Source organism: Strigops habroptila, chromosome 4, assembly GCF_004027225.2.
Source record: "Strigops habroptila isolate Jane chromosome 4, bStrHab1.2.pri, whole genome shotgun sequence".
Classification (NCBI taxonomy): Eukaryota; Metazoa; Chordata; class Aves; order Psittaciformes; family Psittacidae; genus Strigops; species Strigops habroptila.
In genome coordinates this window covers 30,292,487-30,306,303 of record NC_046358.1, presented here as the reverse complement: position 1 = coordinate 30,306,303, position 13,817 = coordinate 30,292,487, and the positions used below count along the sequence as shown (strand labels likewise).

General features: G+C 36.3%; 1 protein-coding gene across 2 annotated transcripts in view; it reads left to right on the top strand.

Annotated features, from left to right (window-relative positions):
* Positions 1-13,817, top strand: part of SPATA7 (spermatogenesis associated 7) — a 39,640-nt gene that overhangs the window by 18,151 nt on the left and 7,672 nt on the right. For both annotated transcript variants that reach the window (XM_030481843.1, XM_030481841.1), the window contains exons 5-6: positions 5,331-5,464; positions 12,719-13,188. In XM_030481843.1, coding sequence (XP_030337703.1) covers positions 5,331-5,464; positions 12,719-13,188 — 604 coding nt within the window. The remainder of the gene's footprint in view (positions 1-5,330; positions 5,465-12,718; positions 13,189-13,817) is intronic.

The following is a 13,817-nucleotide window of genomic DNA, read 5'->3' as shown; positions in this document are numbered from 1 at the left end:
GGAAAGATGTTCTAGTGTATTTATTAAGTCTGAATTTTTGGAGAGCAAGAAAACCCACTGTGTAAAAAATCTTTATGAGCCTGTACTTTTAACTTAGTTTTACTTCCTTTTTGTAGAAGTTATTTACTTGAAAGTTGTTCTGCAGAAATGTTTTCTTTTTTTTGTGAGAGGTAATTAATTTTACAGATGTATTCAGTACATCAAAAATACATTTTTCATAATTTGTAGTTGCAAATAGATAGTAGACTTCAGTCTGACATTATGAATTAAGCAGACCAAAAATTTTATCCAGTTGTGCTAATATGGAACTCAACAACCATACTGAATATGATAAATCACATAAACAAGAAAGGCCTGCAGTCTTGAGCTGTAAAGATCAAGAAATAGAGAAAATGAAATTTCCTTTTGTAGTTGTTTCAGTGGTTAATCATTATTATTGAAAATGTGTCTCTGATTTTTAGTTGAATTTACCTATCTTTACCATCTGTCTGCTGGGGGGTAGGGAGCGTTGGTTTTATACCGCTTTCCTCTGTAACTGAGGATCACAAAATAGCTATATACAGCTGACAAAAGTATCTGTGAGATATCTGTTGGATGAGGACACCATATGTGGATCAAAGGTGGATGGATTTGGGATAATCCTGTGCTTCCAGCCTCTCTTGAAATTCCTTTGAAGGATTTATGTCTCACTCTTGGGCTTTATTTCCAAGCTTTAACAATGGCCAGATTTCATCATTAGTAGCTTTGCCAAGCAGGATCACATTCCTGAAGTACATACCGTGATACAGACATTATTTTCTATTTGATGTAAGCAAGGCTGTAGTATCAAACCCTTCATAAAAAATTCCTCCCTGATTTGATGAAGCAGTGCTGCTGATAATGGATGTGAAGGACTGCCGAATTGTCTCTTAGAGTTATGAAAATTGAAATTTCTGTGTTAAGAAATTTAGATTTCAACTTCGGAGAAACCTGAATTTCACACTCAATGGCAAATTCAGTTTGCATTTGAGATTTACCCCAGGTGCTTAAATGGTGCTATATTGGGGATTTATGTAGAGCTAGGAAGCTGATAGTAAAAATTCTTACAAAACAAAGAGCTTGCTTGCAGAAGTAATATCACTGGTACACTGAACACTTTAATTGTATATGGAGGCACTTCAAGCTCAGCAGAAATGAGGTTGATGTTTGCATTGTTTATCTAAGAGAATTCATAAGGGAAATAATAACCAGAAGTGTGTTCCTGCAAAAATAGCTGATACAAAAACACAATGGATAAATGCTTAGTGTTGGACAATTCTTTTGAGATACATTGTTCTGTGAGCTGAACTCAATTTAAATCTAGCTTAATATTTCATTGTCTGACATGGATTATTTACATCAAAAATGAAATAACTTGAAGGTTAACTGCCAATTGTACTGTGATGTCACATAAGATAAATTTAGAGATTGGAAATTCAGAGCAAAGGACAACCACTAGCATTACAAATCGCACTGTCCTTATAAGCGCAGAGCTTTTAAGCTGCTTAGGAGTGTGGTATGTATGATTATTTCATTTCTTCCAGGTTTATGACATTTGTTTCATAACTCTAAGCATGTGTCTAGAAATACTGCTGCAGCCTAGGCTTAAGGAAAAAAGAAACAAGCCTATAGAGGCAGTATTCTAACTGAGAAATATAATAATGTGATCTCTGCTTTGGAAGTGTGGTGTACTCTTTGCGAAAAAGGTATTTGTCCAGGCAGAAGTGTTACTTCTGTAACAGATTGATCCATGTTTTATAAGTAGCTCTTTATGGAGGATGCTACAGTTTGATTTCTAAAATTCGTGGTCTGTCTTGTTCTTCCACTCACTGGCAACAGAATTAAGAGTGGTGCACAATAAGTTATGGAATTTAGTTTCACAGAGTCTGAATTTATCTGATATATAAAAATCACTATTTTGTTTATATTCTAATATATTTTCTCTTTACTGCAAATCTTTGTGGTGATTCTGAGCACAGCAATTAATGAGATATAATTAAAGCTTCTAATAAGGCTTTAAAAAGGAGTCATGTTATTTGGATTTATAGACTGTATTTTTTTATTCCTAAACATTTAGTTTTCCATTTTTAGAGAGATGAAAAAAACCCAGTGGTTTCATTTTTTCCTTTATTTGTCACAAGATACTTATTGTCTTGAACTTTTCCCATTTTTAACTCTACAAGTGTGATACATTCTGGAACTGATGTATAAAAAAGCTACTTGCAGTGAAATTATTAAGTATCCGTTAACAAAAGCAGTTGATGTTTACTTGCCACTAATCTGTGACAGTATTCCAAGGGCACGCTTGTCAAATTTAGTTTATTAACCTCACTGAAAACTAAAGAAGCTGTATCTGCGATTGACTTGAAGCAGAAAATATCTTCAGCAGCGAGCAACCTTTCCAATTAACAGATAAACGTCCCTTTTAAAACTGTGTGTTTCTTCCTGAATGCTGCTCTCATTCTTTCTGCATCTAATATATTCACATCTGCAGGACAAGTGGTTATGTATGGTAGCCTTAAGTATCTTCAGCTTCTATCAGTTGTAATATTGTAAATAGTGCTTCAAAGGTTCAAGCCATTTGTATGATACCATTTTCTGTCTGGCTAAAGTCAAATGGACTGATTCTCCAGTCGCTGCTTGGGCAAAGGATGTGGGAAGTAAGGGGAGGTTGGCAGCATGCAGGTTTTTGTGTCTGTACCTATACCCTTGTCTGTGTTACTTGCTGACTGCCTCAGGACTATACTGAGATCCACCTAGCTGTTTACATCTGCATTAACTCTCTTCAAGAAGGATTTCTTTATCACTTGTTTGGCTGGTTTCACAGTTCCTTGCTTTCACAGCTGATCTAGCCTGAAAATTCACTAATTTGGCAACAAGATGGGTACACCGCTGGGATTTCCTGCCATTCTGTTTTGCATATGTCTCCTTTGCCTTTCTATATGCATGAGTGACTCCAGCTTTTGGAATGCACTTAATGGATTAACTGAGCTAAGCTCACTATATGACTGGTGCAAGGCAAAGACTACATTTCCCTTAGAGGTGACAGTAATCCCAATGGGTCATTCTGACATCCAAAGATAGCCTTAACTAGCATATTTACTGTTCTTTCTTTACTCATGGGCAAAAGCCATGCTTTGGCTGAGAAGAGTCATAGCTAGGACACAGTCCTGAAGGAGGTTTGTAGTAGTGTGTAGTAGTTGGCTTTGATAGTTTTGAACACCAGTAGTAAAGGCAGAGTCTGTCAATGTATGTTAAATCTCAGACTTTATCCTGTAAAGGGCAAAATAAGGACAACACAAGAACTCAGTTTTGCAATAATATTCACACTGCTTTGCGTTTTACCCAGAAACTCATGCTAAGCCATGGTATGCAGGTAGAACATGCAGTAGAGTGATAAAGCCTGTCTGACTTACACAAACCCACTTTCCACCTAAGCACTTGAGTGTAAGGAAATTTTTGTTTCAGGCATCTACATGTGCTTGCAAGATGAGTCACCCATACTTATGTATGATTTGCTTTTTTGCTTCATAGAGCTCTCATTGATTGTTTCCGTAAATATTTACTCAACACTCATTTCAACCCACAGTTTTACATGAACAGTAGGCAAGACTCGAGTTATTACAGCTTCCATGCATGTGTACACACAGACCGGCTCTGTTGGCCCAGTGTGAATAATTATTTATCTCAAACATATAAAACTTCTAACCCGTAGCTAATTTTTGAGTGCTTGTCTCTAACTTTTAAGACAATTAGAAATAATGATAACTTAGAATAGCCATATAATAATAATGTAGTTAGGGAGAAAAACATTGAGTTTTAATTATTTAATGGTACAGTATAATTTTTCCTTCTGTTGAAAGGCATATTTTAATTCAGCTAATGTTTTTCCAGGAATAATGGCAACTTTGTATTCTAAGTACTCTAATGGAATATGCTGAATAAACCAGCAGCCGTAAAAGAAATTACTTGGTATTTTACATGTCAATTCCCTGAGGAATGAGAGCAAGGACCTTGCATCTGGAAGATTCATTTCTAGTGTAAAAGGAGATGAAAATGTTTAATAAAATGAATACACGTACTTCAATAATTCCTAGACATTAACATGTCTGTGGGGTTAATGTACAGAGGTGACTGTATTTTAAAAGTTGACTAAATGTCCTCAGATTGCTGTGGTTCTCAGCTGTCTAGAAGAATGTACCACACCAATCCACAAAGTTACTTACATTTCCATGAGTTAAGTATAGTAGTGCATGTGCAGATTGAGGTCTACCAGAGTATGACATAAATACATCACGAAACCAAAGAAGAAACCCGCAAAGCCCTTTCTGTCTCAGTGTCTGTATCAAACAAACCATTCATACACTTGGGTCTGTGTTAAGGGAATGAGAAATGAAGACAACAGTTAAAACAGGTTTCGTTGTGTATAGAGACTTCAAAAGTGTGCTTGCTCATACAAACCCTCTTCTTTCCCATTTGGAAAGGAAATGATTTATGGTTTTCATCAGCCTTATTTGGATTTTTCAACTTTGTGAACTTCATCTGTGGCACCTGGGTGCTCGCAATATACAAAAACTTTGGACTGTATTATGCAAGATATAAAACTTGGTAGCAAACTCAAGCACAGAAAATTCACCCATCTTTTGTGCTCCTCTCTTCACCTGGTGGCATAGATACCCAACTTATCTTCTGTGCTGCCTGGACACTGTGAACAAGGCCTTGGACTGCAGAGCAATGTAGACTGATAACAATTTCCCCCTTGATCTCACAGTGGTCCATTCACACTCATTTTTTGTGTTCTTGACATGAACTTGCTTGTTTTGCCATGGTTTTCTGTACTTGGGAGGTTGCTTGCTATTTTTCTATGGTGTAAGAAAGGATTTCTTACATGTCAAATTTACTAACAGTAAACATGGAGTTTTGTTGTTGAGAAACTGGATGAGAGACCAGGGATCTCTATCTGTAAAGGGGTTCTACCTGTAAGAAAAATAAGAGCAAACTTTTGAGGTTTTGAGCAGAACGCTTTGTTAGCAATACTGATCTTGGAATTCCTGCATAGTGGTGAATTAGTTCTGAGATGAGAATACTTTGGGGAAGCTAAGGTACAGCTTCAACTACCAGCATACTCTTAGTATTTTTCATGTAAGAATAGAGGTCACTTTTTATAATTGCTGTGTTTTGGAGGTGGAACACATCTCAATAGTGTGACTTTGCTGAGCAATTGGAAACCTCTATGATGCTTTCAAATCACTTTGGACAAAAAAAGAAAAATATTTGAGTTTGGATCTGACAAACTTTGTCTCTTTCCTAAGTTGCTGACCAGCAAAGAAGAGAGAAACTGAAAAAGAAGATAGCCAGGTGTGAAGAGGAAGTGAGTGTGGGTAAAACTGCCTCCCGAACCAGCTCAAGAGAGAGCGGAAGGCTGCTGGTATCCCCTTTTGGAAAGGTAGATACTTTAATTTTGTTTAGTAGATATCATAGTCTGCTTGCCTCCCATAGTAACAGCTGTGCAGCAGCTCTGGCAGGAGGGCTGGCATATTTCAAGCAGCAGAAAATAGACAAGGGTCTTCCTGGCACATGCCCAACACCAAATGCATGTCTCGGCCTTCTGGCAAAGATGTCAGGTATCTGGAGGAAAAGTGCTTGTGGTAAATTCAAGCTTTAGTTACCCTTGAATTCTCTTGCTTTCATCTCAGCTGAAATTTTAATGTCCTCTGTCACTCCAGAGCTTTCTACCGTTTCCTAAAGCAGGACTCTAATTAGCACTAACTATCCTAGCAGAAGAATTGAGAATCTTCTGGTTTATTTTTTTTTTCTGTATCCTAAGTCCTACTTTGGAAGTACATTTCATATCTAACAGCATACTACATGCTCAGATTGCAGCTATTGAAAGTGAAAGTAGTACTTAACGCCATCAAATAAGTGCTTTTCTGTCTGTTTACATAGGTTCACTTCTTATGGCTGGCATTTCATCCAGATATGTGGTGTATATTTCCAAATAATAAATAAATAGTCTAATAAACTACATTCTCTTGTTCATCACTATATAAAGGAGCAATTGCAGCTTAAAACAGAATGATGTTTCATTCTGTTGATTTTAATAGCAAATGCTTCGTATGTTGCTTAAATATTCCTGGAGCTGGAGAACATTTCCAGGTAGCACAGAAAACTCACCCTTAATTTCTTTGTTTGACTGGTTTGTGTATTTCTCCAGCCATCAGGATATATCCATAGGTGACAGCTGGAAAACAAATTCTAAGGATGCCTATTAAAGCATATGATAAAGTAGAGGAGTTTTACCACACAGTAATCATATGATTGCTGTCACTGTTGCCATTAGGAAAAAGCTGATTATACATCTTCTGTTTGTGGAACTGCTCCAAAAGTTGTTTTGTTGAATCAGGATATTTGTGGGTTGGAATGAGATTCAGCACAAACTTGAAGCAGTCAACCTTACAATAGTCCAGGTTTCCAAGGAGGTAATGGCAGAGTAGAGTGTGGTCCTGTGCTTAGTAAGCATCTTACAACATTACAGGAGTGTAATTAAAAAAAAAAAAAACAAAACAAAACAAGAAAACCCAGACAAGTAGAATTCTCCTGGCTTTGCCACTGTTACATTTAAATGTAAGAATACAAAAGTTAAATTACCTTCATAATGCATAATTTCTTGTCTAATAAAATGTGGCTCTTGTAAAATGTGTATCAATTTGAGTGACTTACATACACATATATGTATATAAAAATATAATAACCCTTGCAACTCTGACAAGGTCAGTGTCTAGCTTATAGCCTAAATACATGTTAACTCCTTTGATGTATGCACCTGACTGTTTTCAAAAGGCTTTATTCATTAGCATTCACATTTTATGCATTCTGGTAGGTCTGGTGCCTTTATTCGATCTTTTTAATTTTTCACATAGCTGCATTTATTATTTTTTAATACTGCAGTAGAGCACAGAAACTGTTTTCAATTGAAACTGTGCTTTGTGCATGGTAAAACAAAAAAGAAGCAAAAATAATTCCTCTAAATGATGAATATATGTTACACATTTCTTAAAACCTTTGTGATTTAGTCAGTGTATTTTATTATACACTAAGGCAAGTATGAAACTGAATAGCTATAATATGTCTTGAACCTGACTGGCCTGCTATTTGACTGTTTTGTACAAGGGTTTAAATGCACAAGAAGAGTGATTTCTTTATCTAGTTATAAATGTAAAGCTACTGTAATGTGAGAATCTGCTATGATATGTAATGAACTGAGAAACTTACTTCTGTTGTGGTTACCTAGATTTCATTACTGACTCTTTGAAATAACCATAGATTTTAATCAAAGAGAGTATTTTTATTTCAGTGATTAAAATATTTCATCTAGAGCCACAGGTTGTGTCATGCATTTCTATACTTTTAGCAGAAGACCTAAGCGAGAAGCTACGGAGCAGGTTCATTTCAGATGGCACAATGGAGCAGTCTGTGTATGGGATCACTAGCAATAAATTACTTCAGGGACTGATTTCTCTCTCACAGTGAGGTAGAGGGGCAGGGAAAGCATAAGATGTGCTGGGGACAGCTGTACTTCTCTTCTGCTCCTTTCTTTCTATGTAGTGTAATAATGAAGGTTGACACCATATGTGAAAGTTAATCAAAATAGGATGGTAAACTATAGATATGGATTCTGAAAGGGCTGCTAACTTTGTGTGTCTGTGAATATGTAATTTTTAAGCAAGTATTTAGAGACTTATTTAGACTGAAAAGCTTGAGAATTGATAAGCACATTTTTGCATATCTACTAATTTATCTGTCATCAAATTACTTATATATGCTCCTTCCTTAATGAATTACTGTTAAGGTTTCTCACAATAGAAAAGGCTGCTTGACAGAATCTGGAAAATACCAAATATGCATAGAATGCCACTGTTACGTAGTCTTTCCAACTGCTGCCAGGGATGGAAAGCTATATCCTAGTGAAATCCCTAGATTTTTAATCTTTATTTTTCTGTAAAAAGATGAGTTGGATTTTTAAACATTCACCTGAGTCAGCAGGTCAAACTGTATGAAGCTCCATATGACTTCTCTCTGAAGCAAGAAAACCAGAATTGAGCTGGCCATGAGTAAAATCTCTGATTTGAGCAAGACTTGGTATTTCATATCCCATGTTCAGATAATCCTATTAATAGGCATTTGTGGCTGCTAATGAAATTTTTTAATGAAAGTAACCCATGTTAAAAGTCAGTTGGAGGAAGACTGCTCCATAGGAGGTAACTTTTCTCTTTTACCCATTTGAAATATGGTTGCCATTGCCTTGATATGTCAAGATCCCTTTCAGCCTGTTTTTTGGGACTTCTGTGATTTCTTAAGAATGACAGTTAAGACTGTCTGCTTGTGCGTACAAAATACAGATTAGGAAACACCATTAACTGTTTCTAATCTCTCTTGTTATCTTTGTATGCAGCACACCTGCGTGGCTATGTGAATTGCCTACTCAAATGCTTTATATTTAAAGATTTATTACACTGTTATGGTATTAAGTCTGAAGATGTATTGTGCTTGAATAAGTTCTGTCAGAATGAGAGATGTGACTGAAGAAAGCAGAAGAACCTTCTGAGCACCAAAGAGAGATGTTTTCATCAGGAATGCTCAGTACAGATTTCCTTTCAGGCTTCATAGTGACAGTCGCCTTTCACGCTGATTGTTTGAATTAACACATTTCCATATGCACATTCAGCAACACCCTTTACTAGTAACATCCCAGTATTTGATGAAAGTAGGAACATACCTCATTATACAATTGAATACCACACACACATAAAAGGAAAGAATGTGACAGGAACGTAGTTTTGAATAGAAAAATAGTTATGTTGATGCCAGTATGCAAACTGATTATAGATCTTATTTGTTCATGTATATGTGTGAATTTTCTCTTTTGCCTTTCTCAATTCTTAACTAATTATCAAATTGTGTAGTGGAATGAACAGATGACATACAAGGTGGTTATGAGATCAGCAACTGTGAAGGCAGCTTCTTGCCTACAACAGGAGACCTTTGCTCTGTCAAGGCAGTGGAGAGCAGGCACCCCACTTAAGCAATATTCAAGTGGCTTATACATGGATCTGTCTCAAGTTAAAAGAATCAGATGCTCATTTATGACTAAACTGCAGCTTGTGTATCTTGACAGTGCAGTTCATCAAATGTGTCTCTGATCTGATTTTATGATGGTAGATGAAGTATTCTATTGGAAGACCTTTTCATACAAGAACAAGTTAATTTCAAGGCTTAAATTCATCTCGCTGTAACTTCAGTGACCGTAGTGAGAGGTGTCTTTGGACCTTTTATGTGAAAACAGATTTAGCAAGCTTTCTTTTCAAAGTTTGTTTTTCATAAGGCAGGTGATACCTCAGAGGCTTTTGAGTTGAAAAACTAAACTTATTTTAGAAAATAAAAGTAACTTAAAGAGAAATCTGGGTTCTTCCTCTATGTTACTTCTCTTGCCCATCAGGTGACTGCAGTATGCTTTCATCTGTCTTTACTGAACTTCCTCTCACATAAAGTCCATGAAGATTCAGGGGTCCTTTTTATACAAGCTTGCTGCAAGTAATATTCCGTTTAGCCCAGTTTTGTGACTAACAAAATTGAAGCATAAACATGTAATTTATGAAACCTTTTTAAGGGGTTATTATTGCTGAAATGTGTCATTGAGTAAATTTGTATCTTACATATCAAATTACAGTTGAAATTGTAAATTTCAAAATGAATATCTATCAGTAGAATAGATATTGGTAAGCAAGATAGGTGTTGAGATTCTTGATTCCAAATTACATTAGTTGTAGTTCTTGGTAGTGCTTCTATCCAAAGATAGGGTATTTCCCTGGATTTTTTTTTTTTTTAATTGTGTCTGAAGAATAGAGCTAAAGATCTTTCAATCAGTGTGTTACTGCATATTTGCAGGCATGTCTTTGTCGTCTTTTTTTCCCCAGGATGTTTTTATAGATACAGATCAGAGAAGAACATACTTGCTTACAGTTAACATGCCTATACAGACACAGGTGTACAAATAATTTTCTGAAAGCTTAGTGACAAATTGCAGACAAACAGCATTCTCTGACACTCCTTAAAAACTTTTTGAAGTCACCAGCATAGTTGCTTGTTACTGATACTGTTTCTTTGTGTATCCAGAGGCTGAACTGCCTACCTGTTTGAGCAGTGAAGGTTTACCCCAGGATTAGGACTTCAGAAGACATTCTTCTTTCTCAGTACTTAAATGAGTACGCCTCAAGACTGACACAGATACACCATGGCTTTGTGGTTTTATCTAGTCACTACCTTAGCTACTTTGTCTGTTCTACTTAAAATAAGTTTGAGGAGGAGAAGAACTGCTCTAAGCTTCCTCATAAATAAGGAATGCTTAAATTTAGGATATTACCACGTTTACCCTGTACCTTTGTCTTGTTTTATGATCAGGTCAGCTGCTTTCAAGAAATAGAACATGTGGCTTTCATGAGATGTAGTTGTGTAATCACTTAATATCACTTAACATTATATTATCATCATCATCCTCACATGTTCACAAATGCTTCTGTACAATCTGATTTATTTTGCAGCTCCTTGAACTGTTTTAGCCACTAAGAGTAAAAAACATGCAAGAAAAATTAAGCTGTTTATAATACATAGTGAAGGATATGGAATTAGCTTTTTGAAACACCTATATAGGTGGATTCAGAAAGTTTCCAGTCTCACCTGTTTTCTGTAGTGCTGAGCTGCCACTGCAAGTACCCTATGTGCAAACAGTAGCACTGATAGCCTTATTATACTGCTTGCTAACACAGGCATTTGTTTGGCATTGTTATGCATGTTATCAGTTCAACATTTAATTATGCTGTAGTAGTAACGTGAAGTTGACTCACATGAGACACCCACCAAGAAGAGCTTATTTTGGCACAGCTAACTAAAAAGAAAATACCTTTTTGCATTAGGTATCAGCAGCTATGGACATTTTGGGATAGTGGACTAGCAGAGATAGGTGTTACTGATGCAGGAGATAATGTTGCATGGAATTGTTGTGAAGGAAATAATATGGTATGACAGCAGTGTGACCTGTGACTTAATTTTGATGGTAAACTATCTGCTTTTTTTTTTTTCTATTCCTGTAAATTGTATGTACTGTATGGCACAAAATGTATATTCATCATCCTGAGTTTTAATTTAAAATATTAAGTGGTTTTGAATGGGGAAAAATGGAATAGTGTAGATTCCAAGCAATAAAAGTAACAGTGTTATGAGAAGATGCAGCATTTATACAGTAAGAGCATAGAAAATCTGTGTGTGCTTACAAGATGTCCTATGAATTACATAAGTTAATATACTATACTATATATTACTATTCTATACTATATATTAGTAGGTTACAATGTCATGAATTTTCAACAAATGTATAAGGATTTCCAAGTTTGGTCGTTTGGAGGTTTTTCCCCCTCCCTAGCTCTCCCAGTAGGAGACTTCAGAAGTATCACAAGTAGTGATAATCTTGCAGAATTCTCACAAGTACTTGCTTTTACAGTTGTTTCTGCTGCTTATATTGGCATTTGGTCCATTGCCACTGGTAGGGAAAATCACACATCCAACCTTCAGTCCACGCATTTTAGTCATCTAATTATTTTCAAAAAGCGAAGCATTCTTGAGGATTTTGTCTGGGTTTATATTGTGCTCAGGCAGTGAAGCACCACTAGAAATCCACCGAATCCGTGCTTCTGTTTTAGTGTCTCAAAATAATTTCAACATGGATTAATTGTAAGATGAGGATGGGCTGCTGGGTGAATTTTCTCAACTGGCAGTTAGGGTCATATGCCATAAATAATTGCATATGTTTAAGTCATATCATACTGGATCCGCTCTTTCTCGGGCTTTCTATAGGGGAGCTATTCCTTCAGTGACATCAGTAATGTAATGCTTCTACTTAATAGTCTTTACATGTCTGATGATAGAAGCATAATAGAGATGAGTGAAACACAGAAATCAACTTCCCCTTCTCCTGTTTTTCACTGCAGAGTTTGTACAGGTCTCTCCTTATATTCCTGTTCTTTGTTCAGATGGTGGAGGGACATCAACAAGTTAATATATGTTTTGTCTTATCTGAAACTAAACTTCAGGTTTCTTACAAATCTGAAGTAAGGCCTCAGTTGGCCTTAGAAATTGAATTTTCTTAGGAAAAACGTTTACTGTGTATGTTCTCTTAAATCTTGCAGCATTTAGTTACTGTTGGTGTGGAGCTACATGAACTGGCTGAGTGTAAGGAAAGTAAAATAATTCTTTTAAAAAGTCTGACTAATCAGTTAAAACTGAATTATTTTGGATCTATCTGTTACCTGTTGGGTTTGAATTGGGTTTTCTCAGATGTCATTTTATTTTAGCTATTATTTTGCTTGGTATTTCTGATTGCACAGAACAACATGAGCTTTTCTGGAATAACACTATCATCAGCTTGTCTCTGTTACTGTTGCAGGACCTAGGTGCAAGCACTGTCTCTGGGACTTGTTCTGCTAGGCAGTTTGAGTACACACAATGCGAGTCATCTCTTCTCCATCATACGGTTGTGTGTAGCAGAACTTGAACTGCATAAATAGTTATACACGTGGATGAAATTAGTCAGTTTATACAAAAATTTGTTTGCTGTAGGGCAATCAAATCTTGTTTTCATTTTTTCTAGAGTTTCTTGGAAGCAGAAGACAAAGACGGTCTCTTCCCCTGTGCTCGGCAGGCACAATACCTATCGAGAGCGCTGTCTCCTTACAGCGAGCGTGGCTTGTTTCACTCCAGTCCAGTAACATACACCAGAAAAGGTTCTCGGAATACATCTAATTCAAGTGTCAGTACATCACGTACACCAAGAAAACGCTCTGGACTTTCATGCAGTTGTTCCTCTGGTAGTTCTGTGAGCATTAGTCGTTCCCAGAGGCGTCAAGGAAGCAACTCCAAAGTACGCAGTGGGGATCTTCTAGACAGGCACTCGGAATTCTTTACTCATAGCCAAAAACCTTTTACTCCACACATCTTAATATCAGATGCTAAATCTTTCCTGTCAGGGTACAGGTATTACAATCCTGCTCAAAGGAAAAGGAAGACTAAAAATCACTGCAAGCGGCATGTGGAAGCTCAAACACAGACTGATGTGATCAGGTAGAGAGATTAAAACTTTATTTTGAAACTGTGGAATTTAGTTGTTATCGTAAGATCGTATCTTTATAAAAGCAACACGTTTTGCTCTCACATTTGTATAAAACCAGAATAATTATTCTGAAATTATTCTAGATGTGCCTTAGCAAAACCTAGAACGGAATCTGATTTTTCTGTTTTTTTCACTGGCATATCTTCTTGTCCTCTCTCTGGAGCAACTGGTTTCATTTATACAAATTGGAGACAAAGTGCCACTAAATCCAAACTGTCGGATCTCACGCTTGCTAGGGATAGTCTTTTCACTCTCTCTTTTCTTTGTTCTCTCTAGTGTATAGTTATGGTTTCTGTCTTCTAAAGAATTAACCACTATAAGCATGCAGGTAATTCCCCACTGTTGCCCCTGTAGTCTCTTACTTTCCAAATCATTAATTAGTACATCATGCTAAGATTTTTTTAAACTCCTGAATGCAGCTTTTCATTGTCTTTTTAACATTTTAATTTAATGCCTTCAGATGTCCCATGTGAAATACTGTATACTGAATTGATGTCCTTCTCTTGCATTGAACTCCTTAGCAAGTTTTATTTTATAGTTATTATTTTAGTTAATACTGTCTCATAAAGAGAAATCATTG